General features: G+C 33.5%; 1 protein-coding gene across 1 annotated transcript in view; it reads left to right on the forward strand.

The window, feature by feature from the left end:
• The window catches only part of LOC135845856 (protogenin A-like), a 192,533-nt gene that overhangs the window by 113,310 nt on the left and 53,096 nt on the right, over positions 1-26,127 (forward strand). Inside the window, exons 2-3 of the mRNA XM_065364705.1 lie at positions 3,434-3,651; positions 10,160-10,250. Coding sequence (XP_065220777.1) covers positions 3,434-3,651; positions 10,160-10,250 — 309 coding nt within the window. The remainder of the gene's footprint in view (positions 1-3,433; positions 3,652-10,159; positions 10,251-26,127) is intronic.

Raw genomic sequence — 26,127 nt, forward strand, 5'->3', positions numbered from 1 at the left:
TTTTTTTATACGTACAAAATAACGCGAAAGAAAATACCGTGAGTACTCGAAACAAATTTCTTTTCGTTTGGAAATCTAGCACATTGTGCAAACACGGAATGGAAAGAAAAATGTGAACTCAGTCGAATAGAGATTGGAAAAAAATTTCAGCCCACGCGACATTTTTTCGATACCTACGTGTAGAAATAAGGCGATAACAAATTCGATGAGAATAAAATTTTTTCTTCGCTTTTCCATATCGCGGTATTTGTACCCAACCTATACTTAATCAGATGATTTAGATGATTAAAATAGCTCCACGAATATTCAAATCCATGCGAATTGCGATATTATTCTCATTGTATTTGTAGGTAAATCGCTCGCATACGCATTTTATTGTTTACCTACGAGTATTTTTTATTTTGAAATTCTTAATGAAAAAAAATTAGGTCATCGAGAAAATCATAAGCACGAGTTATTCAGCTCATAAGCATATAGGAAACCACAACGGACGCACATATAGTTTGCTGATAAACCACGTCTGGTTTTGGTATGTTTTGTACGGAGTACTCGTCCTATGTGTGTATGGGGAATATACTCGTATAATAGTTAAATTTCTAATGAAATTGTCGAGGAAAGAGGGCGAGAATTTTATCGGAAACAGAGAGCACTGTATGGTGCGTGGATACTTGGATAGGATACTCGTAGTTGTTAGTACTATACGAAACGAGTTCACTCTCTGTTTGCCTCTATCTCCATCTCAGTCGTTCTCGTATCACCCAACTCGTATACTTTTAGTGTAATTATGTAAAAAATATAGGCAAAAGTGTCGTAATTCTTGATGGTATAGTTGGCCATTAAAGAGGGGTAAATTTGCCCTCGTTCGTATTGCGAATGCCGTTGATCTTCCTGTTAGGCTTAATGGCGCCTAATTTTCTGCAAATGTGTTTTACTACTTAAAGAGAGCATTTTTTCGGGCTGAAATTTTTTCTCGTTAGTTTTAAAAGGATTTTCGTGTGTTAATATGGAGACCGTGTTCTCGCCGATTTATGTAGGCGTAATTTGAATTTTATTATGTTTTCAGTTGTATAAAATTCAAGACTAGGGGGTCGCAGGGGGTAAAATTTAACGCTTGTTGAACGTTTTGTATAATAATGATTTCGGTTACTATTTTATTATGATGTTGAGAAAAGTTGAGCATTTAATCAACACGATGAACTGAAGAGAGTTTACTTATCTCATCGCGTTTTGGAAAAGGTTGAAAATGTGAATATTTTTTTTTTATCGGACGAAAAATGTAATATTTTGAAAAAAATTGTTCATTTGTTGGCAATTTTAGCTGAAAGAAACAGGAATTTTCACTCGAGACATTCAACATACGTAGATACTTATATAATATTTTTTCTGACAGTGAGAAGAAATGATGATCTTTGTGACTCGACTCAACTTGGAAAAAAATTTTCTGCTTGCTGTTGAGTTTCCATAAATTCGAGTTGGAAATTTTCCATTTTCTGGAATTTTTCCTAAAAATCTCGATGTGTTTTAATTTTCGTGAAAGGTTTCATTTTTTCCAGCTAATAACGAAATGGAATGTTTTGTTTTGTTTAGCCTTTTACACAAATTGTATGAATTTATTTTTATAATTTTCAATAGTTATGATTTTGAACGTTTCATAAATTTTTACAAATTTTTGAAAATATTCAGTTTAAAAAAATGGTAATGAGTTTTTTTTCGTATGCCTTTTATTTGACGCCATAAATATTTTTCATATTTTAAATTTTTTAAAAGCAATTCTGTAAGGTATGATTTGAGCAGAGTAGAAAAAAATACTTCCTGGGGTTTGTCAAAAGTTGATAAGAAAGTTTACTTTGAGTAGGAGAGAAATCCAAAAAATTTTGAAAGGTCTATTTTTTGTACAAAAAGTCTTGTTTCTTGCCAAAAATCGCTAAAAATTGTCGTTTTTTTGGCGGAAAATTCCAAAAAATACCAACTTTTTTTGTCAAAATTTGCCTAAATATCTCGTTTGTTTACAAAAGTTTGTGAAAAAATCTCACTTTTGCGTAAAAATGTGCAAAAAAGCATCACTTTTTTTTGCCAATAATTTCCAAAAAGTCCTGCTTTTTGACCAATATTTTAAAAATTCTCGTTTTTTATAAAATAGCGATTCTTATTTAGGTTCTTTTATAAATCAACAAATGTCTATCTTTTTTGCTAAAAAGTTTTGCCATTTTGCCAAAACTTTCTAAAATTGTAGTAATCTTACGTTCAGCCAAAAATAGCAAAAAGTCTCGTCTTCTATCACAACTGCCTGAAGTCTCGTTTTTTATTGAACATTTTCTTGAAACATGCAGTTTTCTGCAAAAAAATTCCAATAAGTTTGATTTTTCCTCCAAAAATTTAAATCATGCAATTTTGTCAACAAATTGCGAAATATTCTCATTTTTTTGATAAAAATTGTAAAAATATATCACTTTCTCGCTAATTTGTCAAAAAGTCCTGCTCTTTGCTAAAATTGCGATAAGGTCATTTTTTGGGCCCAGAGAGTTATCGACTCGACCACTCTTGAAATGTTGTAATAAATGTCCAAATACGAATCCGTAGTTAGTTGATCCAAAATGACGATTTTTTGGACTCCAGGGGTTCCCAAAGTTGTGAATAAAAAAAGAATTTTAGGAACCACTGAGTTTTATTTTCAAAAATTTTTCTAGCGTAAAATATCTGTTTGAACTCGCTAAACGTTATGTGAGGTGATTTTTAAAAATTTTGACCCTCGAGGACAGAATTGGGGGGGGGGGTCATAATTTTTGAAAATTTTTGGAGCCATAATTTTGAACCTACCCCTTTGAACCCCGCTAAAAAGCTTTTTACTGTTTATTAGTATCTGAAAGACCTCCATCCTAACAAATTTTGAGCCTGTTAAAATTTCCAGCTAGTGCTCAAAAATCCAATTTTCCAGTTTTTCGTAATTTCGATATTTTGGGAACCCCTAGAAAACTAGAAACCTGCGATTTGCGCCAAACAACGTAACATTTTGAGGTATATATTAAATTATCTAGATGAAAAAGTTTAAATAACCCTCTTTTTAGAGCTCCCACTTTAGACACCCCTAAAGAGGTGTTAATACATATTTTTTAAAATAACATTTGAAACACACTTGCAAGTCCTCGATGATTTTTCATTTAATTTTTCCTGTAACTTTCAAAATTGGCCTTTTCTTGGTCAAATTTTGAGATTTTATGCTTCGTTGAAATCATGAAAATGTGATTTTAACGTTTTTTCGAAGAGTAAAATCTCAGAATTTTGACCCAAAACGTAATTTATTCAGCGTTTCCTTCTGTCGTAGGTTCTCTCTGCTCCCTATCATTATTTTTCAATTCAATTTAGCTGCGTAAAATTGACATTTCCATCGATAGCATTTCACTAACGAAATTTTCATTTGTTTGATTGTTTACAGCCGACATACAAGAACCATGGATGGGGAAAGAGATTCTCGTCCAAATAAAATTTCTCACCGAACCTAAAGATGTGATCGTTGAGTCAGGCCAGACCGCTAAATTTTCTTGCGATGTCAGCGTAATCGAAGGTATTAATTCAGTATCGTACACATGGATGCACAACGATCGCGTCTATGCCGGCAAGAAAGCCAAAAGTGGAACTTTAACGATAAGCCCGGTAAGTGCATTCGTATACCAGTACCTTCATTATTAGATTAATTATTACTTACCGATTAATTATTTTACGTTGACTTTTTACATACGTCTTACTCGTGTTTTAAAAAACATGTCGCTTAATTTTCGCTACACCGAGTTACAAGTTTGCTCATATTGTTAAGTACATAAGAGGCTTTTGCGGCGGTAAAATTGATTTTTTTTTAATCTTCGGAAAATATACTGGAGTAAAAAAAATAATACGGTGGAATAGAAATAGAACACGTTTTGTAGTTTGGTCGGATGGTTTAAGACGGAGAATTAAATTTAAACGGGTATTGCCGAAGATTTGCCATAGAACTAACCGCGTAAAACCGCAAACTTGACAGTGGTTCTTAAAACTCGACTAATCACAGCGTGTTGGTGTCGAGTGCTGTATCGTATCGATGAAGTACTTACGCTATTGTGTATGTGGAGAGTTTACCAACAGGAGGTTTTCATTGAAGCTGGTATATATAATTACTAGGTAAAGCGTATCATGCTACCTGAGAGTATTACTGTTTGCTGTAGTCATTTAAAAGGCGGGCGAAAACGTGGAACGATTTAAATGACATTACGGTGGCTTTTTCGGGTGTAAATGATTCGATATCGGATGTAACGAAAGTTGCTAGTAATTGACTTAGTCGTCGTTTTGTTTGCTGTGAGAAGGACGAGTACAAAATGCGCTCTGCGAGATTACGTAATTGTTGTGGTATGCGTGTTTTTTTTCCTTCTCTCTCGCGTTATTGTCGTTTCCTCGGCGTAGGTATTGTCATGTGTACAAGTACATCTACATTCATATACCTAATAATGCATCTCTACCAGTATGGGATGCTGTATAGTATAGAAAATGTGAGAAATTAGACGATGTTCGATTGGCGGTAAGATAAAACAGTGAAATTTTGACTTTACTAAAGCGTAAGTAAATGATGAATGATGAAGATGCTTTTGAGAATTTGATACCGGTAAATGATATCGTTCGAAATGGAATTAGTGTGTTTGAAATTTTTCCGCAATGATTGAAACGAAATAGAAATAGATTTATGGTAATGTAATCTCGATAATGGGGTGAGTGGAAGAGGAGGGCGGTGAATCGAAATTTGAAATATCTGTAACTTACCGATGTTTCGTCGTATATAGCAGTATTTGCTGATGCTAAAGAACTTGGCTTTTCGCTTTGTTCGATTAGGAAATTTTGACCTCAAGATGTGTTGTTACTCGCTGTTGTATTGTTGATTCTGTGTGTGGGTATTAAATCGCAGCATCTTTAGTTTAGTTCCGAATGATATTGATGGATTTGATGCCGAGTGTGTTTGGGTGTTGTGTTCGCAAAATGTGTGAGAGGATGAATGAGGATTCCATGAGCATTTTTCACTGAATTGGAGTTGGGCTGAGATCTTATTTTTTTCAACGAGCAGTTTATGGGATTTCCTTATCATTTGTGATGAACTAGGAGGTTGAGAAATCCACAATAATGTATATTTTTGATGTTGTTAGATACGAGCTGTAAACTCATCAGTCTCTCTCACAGCAGTGTCTTATTTTTTTCTGCAATTCAATTTTTTCAAGTTCTGGCCAAAAAAATGAAATTTTGAGTATAGAAACAATTGCACGCACATAGAGTTCGAAAATCTACGAAGAATTTGTGCCCTTTTTAGGAGAGAAAGGAGATTTTTAAAAATCCATATTTTACGTCTTTAGCTGTAGAACTTGATGAACGTTTTATATTAAGATAGACAAGCTATCAGCTATTCGCTGATTGCAAGATAGTTTTTGCATTTGCTTTCACTGGTTGCCAAGTAGTTTGATTTCAAATATCAACTTGAAGCAGGAAGCTGATTTTCCATCTCTTGATCTTTTTTTTCTATTTTATAAAGTAAAATGTAAATGTAGTTAGTTACCTATACCTACCATACTTTTATTAAAATGAAGTCAAATTTTCTCGTACTCGTAAATTACAACATTCAACTAAGTAAATACATAGAATCAATTGTGCATGAATAAAAAAATATTAAGAATTAAATTCCAAATCAGTCCCAAATTTGGTTTTGATAAACAGTAATTTGCTGATTGCCTTTATGTCGAAATACTGTTTGTTGATTGACTATGAACTGAAAATTCGCAAATTTTATTGTCATTTAAAAATTGCGTAGGGTACATAAACATTTTTATTTCTTTCCATAAAAAGTTCTGAAATCCAATGTTTTGAAACTTTCTAAATATTTGAAAAAGATACTCGTACATATTATATTTTTTTCATGTTTTACTTCATTTTTTCAAAGTTACCTGAAAATTGTGATTTTGTTTGCATTTATTTTTTTTGGAAGGCATACCTACCTGTACTATAACTACCTAACGACTAATGAGAAAACGATTTTTGAGAAAATGTTAACCATTTACGATTAAAGCATAGTGATTTTCTTCTAGAGGAGCCATTTTCGGCGATTTTGTCCCCATCATCTCTTATTTAGACTCATAAAAATATATGGTTTGAACAACAGAAGAGAATAAAGGGACACGAGGGTGAATTCACCTACAACGGATTCACCTATTCGGCTTTGGTAAAAACAAAGTAGAAAATGTTGGATTTCGAGATGAAACGGTGTAAAATGATTTTTTCCTACATCACCTGTACTCTCCCTCCCTCTCTCCCAGTGGAAAATGAATTGAAAAACATTTTCAAAGTGGAACAACAATTAAAGTAAACACATTAAATTAAATTTGAAAATGATCTGTATGAAATTTTAAATTATGTGAAAATGCTGATTAAAGAGGCCGAATTTTTAGCTCGTATTTTGAACTTATTTGATAAAAAAATTTTAACATAAAGTTTTGAAAATACTTCAAGTTGAAAATGAACTAACATCATTCGCCTGAAATCGATCCAAAAGAAAATGTGAAAAAATAAATGTTTTTTTTTTAAACTAACTCTGATATCGTTTCAAAAAAATTATGTTTTTCTGCCAGAATTAAGTATTTGAGGGAGGAGAGGGGGGCTGAAAAAGAAGTCGATCCATCAAAAGAAATGAAAATTTTCGATTTGGCTAATTAGCCATTCAGTCACCCTTGATAAATTTTATTATCAACGCTCTGCCACACAAATATTTTTTCGTGAACTGCGACCAAGATTGTGGTACCGTAGCTTTTTTTGAAAACTTTTCATAAATTTTATAAATGTTTCTGATTTTATTTTGGATTTGCGTTTTGATAGTGCAAAAATGGATGAATTTTAACCATAAAAGGGTCTAAACCGGTTAGTGAATTCAGACAAAAACAGTACGAAAGCCAAAATTTTCATGTTCCCGAATTTTTACAGAGTAAATCTGGGCCAAAAATGAAAAAAAATCGAAATTTTCCCATATGGGTGAGAGAGCTGAAATTTGATGAGTTCTTATTCTCTTTTCAACTCCCCTATCTCTCCTTCATCGCCCCTCCCCAAATAATTCGGAAGTGGTTTTGAGTTAATTTTGAATTTTTGAAATTTTTTTTCTAAAAAAATTAATTTTCTTAAATTTTTCAAAAATCAAAAAATGAATTTCAGCCTTTTAAATTTGGCTTGGTGGTGTATTTTGGGATACTTTTTCAATGTTGTTGCTCTGAATTCTGATTTTTAAATTTTTCTGCTGCGTTATAATTGTTGTGATCAACAAAAAGAACGATGTTGATATTCTCCTCAAAATCTCCATGTTTTACTCTAAATTGTATCAACTCATTCGGTTCAGAACATCAAGAGATGGCTAGAAGCCCCTCAAAATACTCATTTCAGCAGTCAAAATCATGCCAATTGCATGATAATTTTTTGACGAAATAGGAATTTTTCAAACAGATTTCTCTTTTGTGTCATACGTAATCCCCCCCTCCCCACTGTAAACGATTAAGTACCTACCTATTTTTGAAAAATTTGGAAAAATTTCTCGTTTACAAACCTCATTAACATGAGAATCAAGATTTAGCTTATTTGTGCCAATTTTTTTCCCCACTGAAGACGACGATTGGATGCAATCTCAAGCTGTTTTAAAGTTTTCTAGTTTCGGAACAATATTGCCATATAAAGACAAAAATACTTAATTCGTCCGTTTAAATATCATTTAATTTTTTTTTTCAATTCAAAAATGCACTGGAGGCTCCAAAACTACTTAAAAACACCAAGAATCGGCTGAAAATGCAAAAAATGTCCCATAAACAAATCTTAGCTTTTTGCATTTTTCCCTTTAAAAATCATGAAATCTTTTTTTTTTTTGGGGGGGGGGTGTTTGTAATTACTTGATTATTACACCCGTCGTATGAGATTTAAATCGAGTTGGTAAGGTCAAGTTTTTTAATTAGGTCTAAGAATTTTTTAATTTCGGAAGGGTCGTCTGGTATGAATAGGGATCTTTCATCTATTTGTAGGGACAGTCTGTGCTGATGTAAGGAGGGACATTGAAATAGTAAGTGTTGGACAGATATAAGTTCTGAGAGGCAGAATTGACATGTGGGTTTTGGGGCCTTTTCATAGAGGTGATTATGTGTGATTTTTGTGTGGCCAATTCTCAGTCTGGTTATAATGATTTCTTCAAGTCTGTTTAAGTGGGAGAGGTTTTTCCAAGGATGGACTAATTTTTTATGTTGAAAGAGCTTGTTTGTGGTTTGGAGGGACCAAAAGTTTTGCCATTTCTTAAGTGTGCTTTGGGTGAAGATAGATTTGAGGTCGTCAGCTGTGATAAATATAAGGGGAGAAAGGATGGTGGCAGATTTTGCATTAATATCTACAATTTCATTTCCTAAGATTCTAACGTGGCTGGGTACATACATAAACTGTATGAAGAAGTTTGAATTTTGTAAGTCAAATAGAGTTTTATGAATATTTTGAATTAGAAGGTGATCGGAAAAAAGATTTTGGATAGCAGTTAGTGAGCTGAGGGAAGCACTTTGAATTAAGAAGGACTTATTTTCTGATTCATAAGTGAGTATGTCACAGAGACAGTGGAAAATAGCTGTGAGTTCGGCAGTGTAGATTGAAGAACAGTTATGGATTTTAAAATTTGAAATTCTATCATTTATAGAGTATGCATATCCTGTGTGAAGTGTTGGTATTTTTGATCCATCTGTAAAGCAAAGATTGAATTTTTTGTATTCTGATAAAAGTTCAAGATAGTTCTGTTTTATTACTAATGGAGAGTGGCTATTTTTTGGGTAGTTAATAAGCTGTAGGTTGACTTGAGGAGGTTTTAGAAGCCAAGGGGGGTATAATATTGGTTTTTGGATGAGAGTTTTGGGATTGATTTGAAGATCATTCAACATTGTGATGAAATTAGAAATGGGTCCTTCTATATGATCAAAATGTTGGGGGTTGGGTGGGTTAATTGAGTTTTGGAGTGGATGGGAAGGGTTGGTGGATGCATTTGAGATGAATTTGTTTGTTATGAGAGTTCTTCTGAAATCTGGGGGTAATTCTGCTGCTTCACAATATAGGCTATCTCACACGAGTATGAATAAAATTTACTACCTATAGCCATAATGATGACTTTGTAGTGCATAAAATCTTTTTTAATTCATTTTTTGTTGAAAAAATCCTTTGTTTCGCTCATTTCAGCATATTTTTGGAAATTTCAATTTCCATCAAATGTTACCTAATCAAGTATGTTCTTGCTTTCAACTTTGTAGATCCATTTTAGAAGGTTTCGAGTTATTCTGGATTGGAAATTCCCGTTTCCCAAAAAATTGACATGACTTCAAAATCAAAGAACCAAGTACACAAAGTTGATTTGATGAAAATATTTTGAATGATTTAGAAATTTTTCTCACCTATTTAATTACTTTCCTCTAATAGCTGCTAAAAAAGTTTTCAAAATTTTTAAATGAATCTTAATTTTTTATTTGTTTTTTCATTAATGATCTCTTTTTCCCAATTTTGCGTTAAAAAAGATTTTCGCCTAGCCTTCCTTTGTTCTTTCTTAGAGAACCCGTGTTAATTTTCAATGTTCAACCTCCCCGCCTATTTTGGGTGCCCACTGCCCAAAAATCCAAGTTCTCGCTTCATCGATATCGCCAACCATGCGTGGTGTGTGTTCTTGAAAAGTTTCGAAAATCAGTCACCTCTTTATATTAGAGTTGCGGTACACCTTGCATATGTACTAGTATTCAAAAAGAATATATACTTATAATACGTTCGTAATAAAAATAAAACTGTCAAATATCAACGTTATTCTCTCGTTGGTCACGTTGGATATAAAAATAAGGCATTTCAAGGCGAAAATGGTCGTTAATCTTTCGAATCCTTCTGAATTTACGGCGCACCACGCAACCGTGCTGGAACCGGAATTCAAGAGTAGGCATAGGATAGGTTTACCGAGGTACATTTGCGAATTATTACCACCGCCACGCGATCGCATATCAGCCTATTACATCCTTTCTGTGCAGCTTGCACTATACGTGTATATCTCATCTATGCATGCCGATGACGTCAATAGACTATTTTACATTACTGATGAGTAATTGTTATTTATCGACAGGCGAAAAAAGAAAAAGAAGGCCTATACCACTGCATCGCCAACACCACGTTCGGATCACTGAAGAGTCGCGCTGCTAGATTGAAGATCGCAGGTATGTGTTGCATTTTTTTCTGAATAATTTATGATATGATTATTTGATAAACAAAGCGAGATGAGCCGGTTTCTTCATTGAACTTCTTCGGTATTGAGAGCGTATAGAATAAAACGACTCTTATCGAGTGTTATATTATTATAATGGTCCGGCGAATGTTTATGTTTTCCAATTATCCAAGTATTGGGATTTCAGAGAGCATGGAATCTAAAATCATGAAGTTTTTATTACACGATTGTATTGAAACCATGTTCTGTAAGGCGAAGTTCATCAGTTAGTTTTATTGTTATGTTGATAAACGAGTAAAATTGTCGACTGATTGGTTTAAAATTATACACACTGGATATTGTGGGGAAAAATTCTATAGAATTGGGAAACTTTCCAATTCCTCGTTAATTTTTAGAAAAATGGCTCAAAATTGATCTGAAGAATTCGATTTTTCAAAATGAGGAGCTGAGGAGACGCTGAATGGTCGAATCGAAAAAATTAATAGATATTTAAAATAGATTGAGATTCATGCCAGACCACATTTTTATTGGATTTTTTTTCAAATGTGGAAGAGGGGAGACTGGAAGGGTTCCAAGGCGCTGGATCCAAAAAATACGTGGATATTCGAATTCAATCCCCTCGAATTCCTAACAAACGACACGTCACATGTAATTTTCAATTTTTTTGGTATTTTGGATCTTCTCATTTTCTAATATATTACTTTGTTTAAAAAAGTTCAGTTTTTACCTCGAAAGTTCAGTTTTGAGTTTTTCATCTTTTCAAAATATCAAAAGGAACTTGTGAAAAAAAATTGAGCGTATAATTTTCAGAGTATTTTATTCCAAAATAATGATGTCTTCTTCATCTTGAATTCGTTAAAATGTGTTTAAAATTCAGCAAGGTGTTTTCAATTTTTACTGGAAAAAATGATCAACGTGATAGCAATTTGCAAGATTTTCTCCTCTTATGAATTGAAGCTGTATCTATATTCAAAATCTTATTGCCTGATATTCTCTTCCTCTTTCGTTCCCTACCATTTTGTCCTATCTGCCTTATTTCTCTTTTCAGATAATCCTTCGTGCATGTAAAGTTAATTTGACTTTGAATCTGTGTACGGTACATTCGCATCGCACATGCCTAGATTTTCGAACACAGAGTCTTATAAATTAGGCACAATAACCTCGAAGCAATTAAATCATTCAAAATGGTCGAACACGAAATTATCACAATATACGAGGAAAACATTGAATTAACCACGAGTATTGCCTGCGTTTTACGTCGTCAAAATCGCCGGGTATCTGTGGCCACTAATTTATTTAAAATTCTCATCCAAAAGCATCTCTGTATAGAGTACACTTCTTCACCCCCTCTGTTTTCCTCTCATTCACCCAGCATCTCTTTCGTGTAATTAGATTGATACTTTTCGAAGATATCGTCGTTCATTGTGAGCGTGTGGTAAATATATAGGCATTTTCGAAATCATCGCTACGTAATCGAATTTCTGCTACGATACCAAAATCTGTGTGCGGTTTTTGTTGTTTTTTTGCTTATTTTGTGGAAAAACGTCGGATATACATTACGCGAATATACCAAATTAAGCGGCTCCACGTTTGTTGGAACACGAACGCGGAGGTCGGAGATGAAGAGCAGGCAAGAGAATCCGTTCGCACGCGTCTTTATGTACCCAGAATTACGATTAATATTTCAACCACGTACGCTAAACTTAATAAGCAACAATGTGAGAAGGAATTTTTCCAGATCTACGATACTGTTACACGTTCGCGACGCGAAAACCAGAGCTCGACCGGCTTGACATAAAGCCATATTAGCATGGTAAATATTATACCTACCGAAAAACATGATAGAAGAGGAAGATGGGAAGTAAAAAAGAAAAAAAAACACAAAACCACGACCAAATGATACATTGTTAGTTAACATCGTATAATATGTACAAGTACAAAACAAACCGCCATATAACATCTGTGCGATGTTTTATGCCTCGCTAGAGTAATTAGGCGAAAAGGATTTCTGCGTAGCGAGTTGTGCTATATTTTTTCTAAACAGGCTGAATTTTTTTTTTTTTTTTTTTGAGAACAAATTTTCGATGTGGTTGTGTGAAGGATACGCAATTTTTGTCTCTTGCTGTTGTAATTATATGATGTGATTATCATACTCGTATGTAACAGTTGACGGATAAAGTCTGAAGTTGATACGTGAGCTCATTTTGAATCCCTTGTGAACTGATTAGTATTTTGATCCAAGTTGATCCGTGAGGACTAGTGCTGTACTAGTTTGCAATTTTTCATTAAAAATTTCCATTCATTTTTATTGTTCTGTGTCACGAAATTTCAAGAAATCGTTGGTGTTTGGTGGAAGAGCTCTTCTCGTCTTTGAATAATTTAAAGGTCGTGCTTCTTCTCATTTGTTCAATAAAAATGCTCAAATTTCCCATTTATTTTCTTATCTTTTCAGAATTTTGATTTATTTTATATTTCATATTTCTCTTGGAAAGTAAAAAAAAAAAATTGACTTGAATTTTGATCCTCCTTCTCTCCTCCTCATGCCCTCCGAATTGAGGCATTTGAAAATATTTCCTGTTACAAGCATTGCTTTGCTTTTTTTAGCCAAAGTTGCAAACAATTCTGTTATTTTTGCTAAACCTGCAAATTTTATTTATACTTAGAAAAATCCTAAATAAAATATTCTGTATTATGTAAATTTGACAATGTTTGGGGGGGGGGATTTTTTCACATGTCCGTCTACAATACATTTAGGTGAAATATTTCAAAAATGAAAAAATATTAATTTTTTAGGTTCCTGCTTTTGTTTAAAATGGCTGCGAAATTTTTTCAATTTGTTTCACTCATAAAATTATAGCACGAAAAATGGAATTTCTCGTCAATTCGTTGACAAATTGGAAGGGAGGGAGATTTTTTTCACATGTTCTACACATTGGCAAAATATATCAAAAATGCAAAAATTTTCATTTTTAGGATTCCAATGGTATTTTTACAATACGATTTTTTTTCTCGAAAATGAAAAAAAATGCCAGTCCAATTTTTTGACATGTCATTCTACATAAAAAGGACTAACAGTGAGAATTTTTTTAGAATTTTTACTCGCCGAGATCATGGTTATATTTAAATTATAAGTTTTTAAATAGATTTTTTCAGGTTTTTGAAAGTGGCAACTCTGATTTTGCTATCACTCGTCGATTACCCTTTCAAAGTACAGTACTACAATTTGAAAAAAAGTTCAAAATTCCATACCACGTACAACCGGAGCAATTTGCAACTGAAATTTTCCATTTTCCGTCATTTTGGTGAACTTTGAAGCCCCACTGCTCCGCCAAAAAAATTGAAAAAATGTCCGGTTCGGTCTTCGGTTGGTTTTTGGTCATTTTTCCAAACTTTTTTGATTGCTCATTTTATTTCCTTTTTTTTTGTTGAAAAAATTGAGTACGGGGCGAGATCCAGTTTTTGGGCAATTGATCGCAAATTTCAAAAACTTGGAAAACTATTTTACCATTTTTTTTTAATTTTTTGAAATTACACAATTATGATTGAAAAGTCCCTGAAACATCAGGGACCTATTTCTTCGAAATGACCTTAAGCAGCTCGGTTCAACAGAGTGTCTGTCAGGTAGTGAAAGTGGTGAAAGTAGTGATTTTCAGCAATTTTGCTTAAAAGGTAGTGAACATTTTTTAAAATACGGAAAATCCGATTTCCCACATGAGAAAAATTTTGTAGAAAATGGCACATTTGTTGACTTTTTTAGAACTTGAATTACAAATTTTTGAAAGCTTTTGCCCGAGCGTACTTTTTTTTTACTTCTTGAAACATGAATTTTTGAAAGCTTTCTTGGCCTCGATTCACTCGGGCTCGTTTGCTTTTTTTCAAGTTTGAATTTTTTTGTTTTCTAAATAGTCATTCCAAGTTTTAAAATTTTAAAGAAAAAATAATAAACTTTTTCATTCATCACCCAAGAAAACAACGTTTTTATACCCTTCAAAATACATAATTTTTGATAGCTTTTTCGAAAAATTGGTAAGGTATATTTTTTCCAAATGTTCAAATTAATTTTTAAAAAATTTTTATTTTGAAAAAGTTTCTTTATTCGCCCAATTTTATTACAGTAACAAGAACCTTGAAGGTGAAAATAAAATCAAAAATTGACATGACAAAATTATGTTCTCTACATCTGCTTGCTTGGAAAAAAATCTTGGGATGTTTGAAGACATTGAAAAAGCGAAAAATTGTAATGTAAAATTTGGACTCGTTCACCCCCCGCCCTCTTGAAAAATCTTAAGTGTTTGAAAAATGTCCTGCCAAAGTCCTACTTTTTTATTTTGAAATTTTGTTGGACCAGACATCCTAAAAAATCACTGCTCAAAAAAAATCCTTCATCTTTCATATTTGAAAGAATTTTATTCTCAAAATAGTTGATTTGTTAATTTTCGAGTTCGCTCATTTTATATTTTTAACATGTACACGTGAGAAATTGTAACAACTTGAATAAATGTAGCAATGGTTATAATTGAATTGATTTCAAATTAATGAAAACGTGTACCTACTTACTTCAATGTAAAAAATTACAAAGTTCAAACAAAAAAAAATGAAAAATCGTTCTTGTGAGAAGGAGGAGGAGGAGGAGGAGGAGGAGGGGGGGTTAAAATATTTTGGAATGCAGTGATTTTTTTAAAGGTAGTGAAAATGTAGTGATTTTCGGCCAAAAAATTCCTGTAGACACCTTGTTAAAGTATAATTTTCTCCAACCCCCCCCCCACACCTCGAAATTTTTTTTTTTTTTTTTTGGGGGGGGTGTTTATAATTACAAGATTATTACACCCGAATTGTTTCTACCCAAGTTATTGTTGATGACCAGTAAATATTTGTACCCCCCCCCCCAGCCAGTAATGATACAAATTGTCTATTAGATTCATGATAAATTCAATTTTTTCAAAATACTCTTTATCATGCAAAATATGCATATTTATAAGCGCAGAATTTCATTTCTCGATTTTTGAAAACTGAAAAGCGTAAAAAAAGTTTTGAAATTTGACATGGTATCAGAAAAAAGTTGGAAATTGACTGATGTCCCGTTTCAGAATATTTTTGCACATTCGAGTTACCTGAAAAATCGCATAAAAAAATTCATCATGAAATTCAACACCTACGAGTATTAAGCTGTCATTTTCAATAGACCTCAGTCCATGTTTTCCATAAGATCGTTTTCCAACTGTTGAAAAAACTTGGGAAAAAGTTGTGAAATTCTAGTTCAGTAAGTATGTCACTGGATCCGATCCAAGATTGTAGGCTGCTGAAAAGAAAATCGTCGTCGAGTGATTCGATCAAGTTTTTTAAAAACGTTTAAAATTATTTTAATTCAAAACAAAAATCATATTTCAGTCCTACCTACAAATTATATCAACCAACGTTATCAGCACCTTTCGAAGCAATGCTTAATGTTCGTACTTCTGGTCAATTTTCTCTTCCATGTAATTCTGCACTTTAGTTAATTCGAGCATACGTATAATTAAATAAGGTTATTGATATACGTTGACTAATTACCAACGAGAGTCCGCGGTCGACCCAGTAAACGGGTAATTTAGTAATTTGACTCAATTTATAATGTTGATTTTTCTCTGTATGTTAGTTTTTTGCCCTACGTCTCTCTTCTGTTGGCTTGTGTCTCTGTTACATCGATCATTGCTCTCGGGAAAGCTCTCGTCATCGCGTAGTCGTAACGGAAGCGTATAATAAATACACAATTCCACCGACATTTTACGTTCCCTTTTCGCAAATATTCTGTGTTTTTTTTTTTTGAGGGACAGAAACAGGGACAAGAATGGGGTATTCATTGTATGTACATTTTCATCGCGCGAATTAATCTTTTTCACATAATCGTGCCGCCGCTGCGCCGAGCCCGCGAGAATTACGCGTCTCATTTCGCGATATACTCGTAGTACGGTATAGTATACGATGCATCCTTACGAGTTGTATATTATGTGAGTACAGAACACAGAGCACACAAACGTATGTTAAGGGAGAACCGAGAATAATCATTGCTCCTCTAAGTCGTCATAAAACCAACATTCTCGCGGGGGTTTCCCGTTTCAAATTCACCATTTTCCTATCTTTTTGAGCGTTCGGCTACGTGTTGGTATTGCGTAATTGTTTGTCATCGTTGTACTATAAGATTGTGTGTATGTTCGTTGATTACAACACGTAAATATAGATATAGAATACACGCTTTTGGATTGTTTGTTTGATACCGGATGGAGTTGTCATTTTATTGCGTATATACACCGCAATACTTGTAACTAGTATATTATCGACGATGAAGGGGATGCAGATGAAAGTTTTCAAAAGTTGTACAAGTAACGGCTTTTGCAAAGCAGATGCATCGAGGAGCAAGGGGAAGGAATACGTTGAGCTCAATTATCGTGCTGATTTTTTTTTTACTTACTTTTTTATGCATCAAAGAATATGATAATTATTAGGGTTGAAATGAAAATCATTTGAAATAATTTTTTTTTTATTTTTGAGTCGGAAGAGGCAGGTAAAATCCTGAGGAAAGGCTGCCTTTTGAAAAAACACGAAAAAAAATCGCGATTAAAAATGTCTTTTATAAGACAAAATGAGGAAAAATCGTACACTGATAGATATTTTCGAAATCATCAATAATCGTGATTTTCCAATCGAACCTTTAACAGAGCTAGAGATGATGTATCTTCAAAAAGAAATGATGAAGAAGCTGAGATCCCGAGTCCTTTGTTTCCCGAAATCCCTAACACAGGCATGAAATTCGGTCACTTGAAAAGTGACAGTCACTATTTCACTTGCAAGTCACTTTTTGTCACTATTTCGGCGAAAATGGCCAAAAAAATTGACTTTGGTCGCTTTATTATAAAGATTTGTCGCTTAAAAAAATGTGCGAAATTTTTAGGGAGCGATCAATATTTTTTATGAAAATCCTTCAAAATCACCACTTTAAAAAAAATTAAAAATCAACTGTTCAACATTTAAATAATGTAAGACGATGTAATTGGATAGAGCCGATATTTTCTAAACCGTACAGAGGTAGATCGAAAGATCAGGCAAAAATTCATCACCTATCAAAATTTCAAGTGCTAAAGTGCCTTTTTCGATTTTTCGTGAATTTTTGAAAAATCAAATTTAGGCCAGAAATGAGGGAAAAAATCAAAATTTCACTTAATTGACCAAGAAAGCTGAAATTTGGGATATACCCTATTTTCGACACGCCAAATCGATTGGAAACTGTTTCAACCCGTTTTGAGCAGCTCTGAAGCCTCCAGCAGATTTCTGAAACTCGAAATTTCCCAAAATTTCATCGAATGGAGATGGAAAGCTGAAATTCATTCTGCCAACTAATTTCAATACGCTACGAAGTCGAGTGTAGGTAGATTTCAAATCGTTTTGGAGCCTCCAGCGAAATTCACTTCGCAAACTAATTTCAATACGAGATGAAGTCGACTGCATGGTGGTTTCAAATGGTTTTGAAGCTTCCAGCTACTTTTTATTGGAAATTTCAATTTTCCAAAAAACGCCATACAACCTTTCAAAAAGTCGCTGGAGGCTCCAAAACCACTTTGAACCTAACAGCAGTCGACTTTGTTACGTACTGAAATTAGTTTACTGAATGAATCTCAGCTTTCCATCTCCATTTGATGAAATTTTAGGAAATTTCAAGTTTCAAAAATCTACTAGAGGCTCCAGTAATTTTCAAAAAGTCGCTGGAGGCTCCAAAACGACTTGAAATCCACCTGTATTCGACTTCGTGGCGTATTGAAATTAATTTGCGGAATGAATTTTAGCTTTCCATCTCCATTTGATGACATTTTGGGAAATTTCGAGTTTCATAAATCTACTGGAGGCTCCAGTAATTTTCAAAAAGTCGCTGTAGGCTCGAAAACGACTTAAAATCCACCTGCAGTCGACTTCGTGGCGTATTGAAATTATAGTTTGCAGAATGAATTTCGGCTTTCCAACTCAATCTGATGAAATTTTGTGGGAATTTAGAGTTTTAAAAATCTGCTGGAGGCTCCAGAACTGCTCAAAACGGGTTGAAACAGTTTCCAATCGCTTTGGCGTGTCAAAAATACTGTATATTCCAAATTTCAGCTTTCTTGGTCAATTTTGTAAAATTTTGATTTTTCTCCCTTCATTTTTGGCCTAAATTTGCTTTTCAAAAATTCACCAAAAATCGAAAAAGGCACTTTAAAGAATTTACTTTTTTCATTCAGAAATCCGAAAAAATGAGCATACAATTCAAGTACAAAACGTATTAAAAATAATGAATAAATTGAAATTTTGAGAAATTAGTAAATATTTGAACTCATCAATACCATAATAGGTATTTGGTAATTCTTACAAGAATAACATCTCTACAATATTTTTAGAAGTATACATATTAAAGAGCTTTCCGATCAACAACAATGTGAACCAATTTTAAAAATTGCCATGCCTAATATACATTTGAAAAAAAAAAACTTTAAATCTGCATCAACTTTACTCATCTCATCTCGTTCCAAAAATATACCGAACAAAACAAACACCGAGGGAAAAATTGTATCAAATTATTTTCTTTGAAAACCTTACCTACCTAGGCGAACCTACTCGTCGAAAATCAAACAAACCCACATAACATGGATCGAATCGTATACACCCTGTTGCAAAGATCCCAACACCCACATCAAATTTCAAAACACAATAAAACACGCCTGGCACATTGTGCGATAATATACACAATCTGTAAAGTCGAACCATGGATAAAATTCACTCTTAGACGTGTTAATTACGTCAAAAACTTCATTAACTGCGGATCTAAATTTTTCATTACATCGCACCGAGTCAAAAGGCAATCTGATCAAACATTTTACACGGCATCGTCTTGACGCGTGAAAAACTCTGGTAATTACTTTTTCGGGGGCGCGAATAAAATTTGCCATCTTTTGAAAATTTCAAAAATTGAGAAAAACTTTCTGGGAATTTTTATTTACCCTTGGAATCGTACAAGGTATGGTTGATCGAATCGACGTCTCTCGCAGTCTACTACAAACCGAGAGATCAAAAAGTAGAAAGATGTTGGGAAAAAAATTATCTAATTACTTTTTCGCCTTTTTAATTTCATACCTCGGTAAATTCCATGTTTTTGCTTTTACGCGTGAAAGGAATAATTAAATATTACTCTTTTTCGCTTTCCGTTGGTTGGTGTGTATTCTTCGTTAATGAGAAACTTCGGCTCGGCTGCTGTACCGACTACCGACGACGACGTACTTCGTATCGTGTATTAAAATTGAAAAGCCAAGCCTGTTTCGTATTTATTGCTACGCTTTGGCTTTGCAAAAATCTTTTACCAGTTATTTTTTCCTCGTTCTCAATTAAATTCTACGTCGAAAATTTATTACACAAAAGACGACGACGACGTCGTCGTAGAACGCCCAACACTGCGGCGAAGCCTATTCAGTATAACACGTTTTCATAACAACACAAACACCGAGAGCAATTCGAAACACAAAAATGGTGAAATTCGCCTTTCCTATTACAGATTCCATCCTTCGGCGACAACTACGCATACCAAAATTAGAACCAAATTGGAATTTTCCATCAACGATGAGGTGAATTCTAGACCATTTCCAGGATGTGTAGGACAAATAATAATACGACGATTTCATCAATTTCTACAATAATTTTGATCATTAGCAACTTTTTTCCACCTAATTTCCAAACTAATCGATTCAAATATCTGCTTTTGTTTGTTTTCCACCCCCGAATAATTTTTCACAGGCCAAAAAAAAAAACAAAATAAAAATAACGAAAATAATGAGCATCCGATACCAACGCAAGGTGAACCCCTTTATGGATATATTTTTATATACGAGTATTTCCCAAAAACTTTTGCATCAATGAAAACTATAATAGTGCTCTTCAAATACATACAAAGTCTCAGCGTTAACTTTTGCCGGGAGCTTTGAACTCGAAAAACACAATATGAAGATACGTCTTTCTTTTCATCTCGTCAGGAAATAGTAAACCGCAAAGTTGTTACATTTCAAAGAGAGCTTCCCTTTATTTCTCGTGTCTTAAAGCAAATAAAAGAATTGCCAACTTTGCTATTTAATTTTTGGGGGCTCTTGCTATACTATAATCAATATTGGCAAATTATTCCAACTTTTCTTATTTTTTCTTTCCAACAATTCAACATAGCTAAACTCGTATTTGGAAAAGCATTTTATTTTATTTTTTTTTTATTACCCTTCTTTCCTTCTTTACCTATACGCGAATAGTACACGTATACGAGTTTGTTTGGATTTTACCAGGATATAACGAGTTTTTTTTTCAAGGTTGTTGTAAAATAGAATAAAAAGTTGTTCATTTTTTTTTCGTGTCGACTTTTTCAATATATTTTTCAAACAATCGAATCAATTTTGAAAATATTTACCAAAAGTTTCGAATCAACAACTCAATACGAGATAACAATGTTTGTATAATTTTTTTTCTTTCTTAAGCGTAAAAGTACCTCAAATAGTTATTATTTACCAAACAGTTTCTTATTTGAATAGATTTGAAAGTTCTCCAGCATAAAGTAATTAATTTTCGAAATGTTTTCAACGTAATAATAATAATTCTAATGCGAGTGGGAAAATATCATTTTTTCTTTCTTTTTCAAACCAACTATACTAAGGAAAGGGAAATGAAATATTGGAAGAGTTTAAAAAAAAAATTGCCACCAGTTGTCCCATTGAAAGGGAAATCTCGCATACAGGCTTCTACACGATACAAGACCTTTGGGGGGTTATTCCCTACACCACTTCTTCCACAAACACACCTCCGCCCACTTTACAGTAGATTTTTAAAAAAATCAAAATGCATTTCAATTTCATCAATTTTCATTTTGGATCGTAAATTCTTAAAAATTTGTGGAATGCTGGAGAGAAATGCATTCAATTTTGTAAATCGTATTACTTCATAATCAAAGTGGATGGATTGAAATCATAAGTACTTTGAAATATTTGGGCCCGAACAACTTGCAAGTACGTATAAAATAAATTTGAGTTCTTCAAAAGAAAGATAGGTCCATTTTTCAATATCGCAGTAGGTATTCATAGACTTGAAACTGAGGTGAAAAATTCAAAAAATCGAAAATTCTCTATCCGCAGGGATTTTTTTAAAACTCTCGCGAATGACCTTTTCCAATTTAAAACAAATGCCCTGGGTTCAAAGCCCATCATTTTTTACTATTTTGAAATAGCCTCCGGCCCATTTCTGAATTTTTCCAATTTTAATAGAAATGAACTTGAAAAAAAAGGCATATGTACTATAAAAAAACAATTTAAGTATGTAACTTAGAAAATATCAAAAAGTTTTCCAGGGGTCCAAAAAATCTTCCAATTAAAATACACAACTTAGAATATTTGACCTCTCCCTATTCTTTTAAGAATGTTTTTTCAAAATTTAGAAATGTTTTCAAGATTTCACCCTCTCCCCATTTTTCAAACAATTCCTTAAAATGAAGAAAACGACGCGACGTCTGTCTTCTTTTGAATCGTATTCATAGTCCACTGAAATTAGACAAAAGTACCAGAAAAATTCTGATCAAAGCCAAATTTGGTATAGCGACTAAGGACACCACTCCAAAAAACATACTTGAAGTCCTGACCCGTGAGGGGCGAGCGCGAGCGCACCCCTCTATAGGTGAGGGGTTGGGGTGGGGAAGGGAATTTTGACCTGAGCTGAAAGTAATCAGTGATGCCGTGTGACACATCGTTTGTTGGGTTTTATTTAGGGGTTCTGAACTTGAATATCAACTTTGTTTCATGATTAGATCCTCCCAGACCCTAGTATATGGCACAAGCCTCCTAGTGGGGGAGAGAATTTTGACTAGAACTAAAAATAACAAGTTTGAGGACGAGTTAAGAGGATCAGATAATGAAATGAAGTTGATATTTGGACTCAGCGCCTCTAAAAACATAACAAGCGAGATGTCACACGACATGACTTTGTACTTCCATCTCGTCAAAATTCTCTTTCCTCCCTCCTCCCCCCCCCCAAAAAAAAAGTTCAAAATTTGTCCACTACTTTCGCAAAACCAGCCAATATTTCTATATCAATCGTGAACACACATTAGAGGAACTATTATTAGTATTTCACCAAACGAATTTTGCCAATTAATACAACAACAGGGTGTACCCAAAAGAATGAAACAGTAATATTATTTAAACGAGTTGACAACACGACGCAACCTGTGAGTCATTGTATGTACAAGCAAGACTTGAATTTTCAAAACTATTTAACACGATTATTTTTCATTAAAGTTCATTCATGGTTCTTTTTCTTTCAACTACTATACTAATTTTATCGCTCGTAATACTTGAATTTTCGTTACATAATTTTTTTCTTCATTGAAACTTGAACTCGTTGAACAAGTCGATTAGAGTGTTTGACATAGATTGGCGCACAAATTCATTTTTTTTACAACAACACAGGTTGATTACCTCTTTCTTACAGTATCATTCAGAAAAAAAAAACAACGACAGTTCAACTTCCATTAATGAGAGGAATTAGTTCATTATAAATCAACTACACGTGGAAATGGCATGAAATTTTTCGTGCTGGAAGATTGCACTTCTTTCACGATGTTCTTCGAACACCATCAAATATTTCGATAAATTTTGAACAGTTCTTCAAAATTGAAAAATTTTTGGTCGGCATCAAAACCAAATGGTCTTATTTTATTTTTAATTAAATAGAACGATCACGATCGGGGAAACAAATGAATCGATCAGATCGGTGGGCGTGTTTCTATAGCATAACTAGATCACCTTTTTTCTTTTTTTTTTTATTTCTTTAAAAACATTTGTGTGTCGAGGTTATCCATTGGATTCTTCGAATACACAACCGACTTCTGCCATCTTTTCAGCATTTCTATAAATAGATCATTTTCATTATATCTACTTTACCTAGTAGAATTCCCTACTCAATAGAACTGGAGGCATTTAAACAGAAATACGTTCAAAAAGGCAGCCATAAATACAACCATGGAAAAGTAACCACAACCATAGGACTACAGATATACCAAGTACGAATACTAAAAAGCCCCAAACAAAAGATAAACAAGAAAACCCGAATAGCAAACACGCAAAGAACATTGTAAACGATGAAATATAAATTCGCGCGTTTTTAAAAATATTAATTTCGCGAATAATGTAAAATTTTTGCCAAAAAAAAAAAAATAGGACTGGGCGGGAATGAGGTGGAGAGAATCCCATATACTAAGTTACAATAATATAAAAATTTCGCGACAGCATTTCTTCCTGGCGCGAACAAATCGAAGCCATAAAAGAAGCGCGCGCGCGGAGCAGACTACCAAACATGGCATAAAAAACACGAGTAAAATGATTTTTCTCATTTCATTTTTCATATTAAACTACAATACTTCACCGTATATTGCCAATTTCCTCCTTATAACTTACGACGAGAATTTTCTCTCATACTCACGTGACATCGGCACCGAGAGGGATTATTTCTTTAAAATATTCTCGTCATATATGACTCCGGTACTTAGTGTAAGATGAGCTCTCTAGTCTCTTCGTACTACCAGTACATGAAGAATACACGTATGTAAGCTGCTTAGGAATAATTTTTTTGGCAATGACTCGCTATGAATTTGTAATCGTCGAATATTTTCATTCATTTAAATACGTGTATTCTCGGTACCGTACATGGTTTTTTTCTCTAAGGAAATTTCCATTCCAAAGATTTCCTGCGAGTCTTCGACGAGTGGCAATGGGAAAACTTCTGTATTTTTTCTCGCCACAAATCCTCTAATTCAATTCTGGCGCTTAACTACTCGAAAGTTGATCTAGGTCAATCACCTGACCACTATAATACCTACTCGCATTGTGAATTTTATGTCACGAAGTGTAAAAATTATTTTTCTTTAGTAACGTGACGATAACAAATTGACGCGTGATATAATGTCATCCATCAAGCATCCTTTTCTTTTTTTCTTCTTTTTTTTTATAATCATTTTATACGTTATACTAAATCAAAACAAAACAAAGTAAAAAAAAAATCTCCAACGGGAATATCTCGTGTACGAATCTATCATGCTCGTTCGATTCGAGAGAGCCATCATGTTTCCATCGAAAATGGAAAATTATTGTTCTACCTCGCAGATTTCCTTCATCCAATGGCGAGTTGATTTAATTCGCGAAAAAGTAATTTTTTTATGGATTTTTTTTACTCTTGGTATTAGAAAAATTACAGATAACGAAATGAAATATCATTTTCTACCAAACATGCATAGGTAATTATTAATCCTCATTTCGCGATTTGACAGGTGGATTTTTTTTCGCGATATGACTGAGTCTTATCGAAGTTGAACATGTATGTAAGCTAAATTAGATCTATTCAGTTAATTCGTATGAAAAAAAAGATACTCGATAGAGGATATGAGTAAAAACACGATTAGCTCTTTTGAGAAAATGTCATGCGAAAAGTCTGGCCAAAAAATTAGATATCTAGTAAAATTTTGGAAAAGAAATAAAAATTCGAATAATTTATAGTCACAATAAAAATTGAGAATTTCTTCAAAACGATTACCTATGTTTTTTTTAAACGAAGTTATTTTGTAAAATGAATCTCAACATTCCTAGGGGCACAAGAGCTCCCAAAATAATGTTCAAGATGCAAGAGGAAAAAAAAGGAAAAATACGTTTTACACGTAAGGTAGTTTGTTACGATTTCTGAGTAAGCTAAAAAAAAGTCGAAAACTCTCATGGTGATTGGTGACTTCTGGTGAATTTGTCAACAAAAGTCACCAAGAATTCACCAAGGAGTCACGAGACACTAAAAAAATTTTCAGAGGCTCTGAGGACATTCTCGTGATTTTTTCAAAATAAATTCACCGAAAAGAAGTTGAAATCTCACATGGTGACTACTCAGCAGGATTCACCAAGGGGTCACTAGACATTTGAAAACAATTTCTTGGGTAATCAGGATATTCTGGTGATTTCTTTTATAATAAAGTCATCTTTAAAAAACAGGGTGTCTACCAGGTCGCTATAGCGTTAAAAGTCGCGAAAAGTCGCGATTTTGAAAATAGGGCGCTAAAGTCGCTAAAAGGTCGCGATTTTCGCTAAAAATACCAAAAAGTCGCTATAAATTGTCCAAACTTCAAATTTTAAAAACTTTTCGTATTATTATTCAATGTTAATGCTACTGCCAAATTAGCATTTTAAATAATCATAAAAATTCAAAATTTCAAAAGCTTTCGCCCTCGCTTCACTCGGGCATATTATTTCGTTTTCTTTAGCCAAACGTTGAGTCTTGATGATAGAAAAATTGACTTCTCACATTAAAAATGATATTTTTTCACTTCTGGAGAATTGTGAATTTTCGTGTTATCAGTGCTTTTGCCCTCAGTTGGCTCGGTTCGTACGGGCCATGTAGTAGGTGTATTTTTAGAAATATGTACCTATTGTAATATTTTGGAAATTATTGTTAGATTGCTGGAGGAGCAGGACCGATGAGAGTTACCTAGGACTCGCTCATTCTGGAGGGTCCGACAATAAAGAAAGGGCCTGTGATGGAAGAAAAACGTGTTTTTTTACTTTTCAAAAGTCAAATTTTCAAAAGCTTTTGCCCTCGCTTCGCTCGGGCTTGTTTTCTTTTCTTTTTACACATTGAAATTTCTGAAAAAATATCATTCAACTTTCAAAGTTTTGAAGTGAAAGAATGAACTTCTCGCTTAAACAAAAAGAAAAATTAGTGGTTGAAATGACTAGAAAAAGAACAATCGAAGAAATTGAAATGTTAGAACTGAAGAAAGTTAAGTAGATGGAAAAGGAAAAAGAAAAGCTCGA

The sequence above is a fragment of the Planococcus citri genome, chromosome 4 (assembly GCF_950023065.1).
Source record: "Planococcus citri chromosome 4, ihPlaCitr1.1, whole genome shotgun sequence".
NCBI classification, from domain to species: domain Eukaryota; kingdom Metazoa; phylum Arthropoda; class Insecta; order Hemiptera; family Pseudococcidae; genus Planococcus; species Planococcus citri.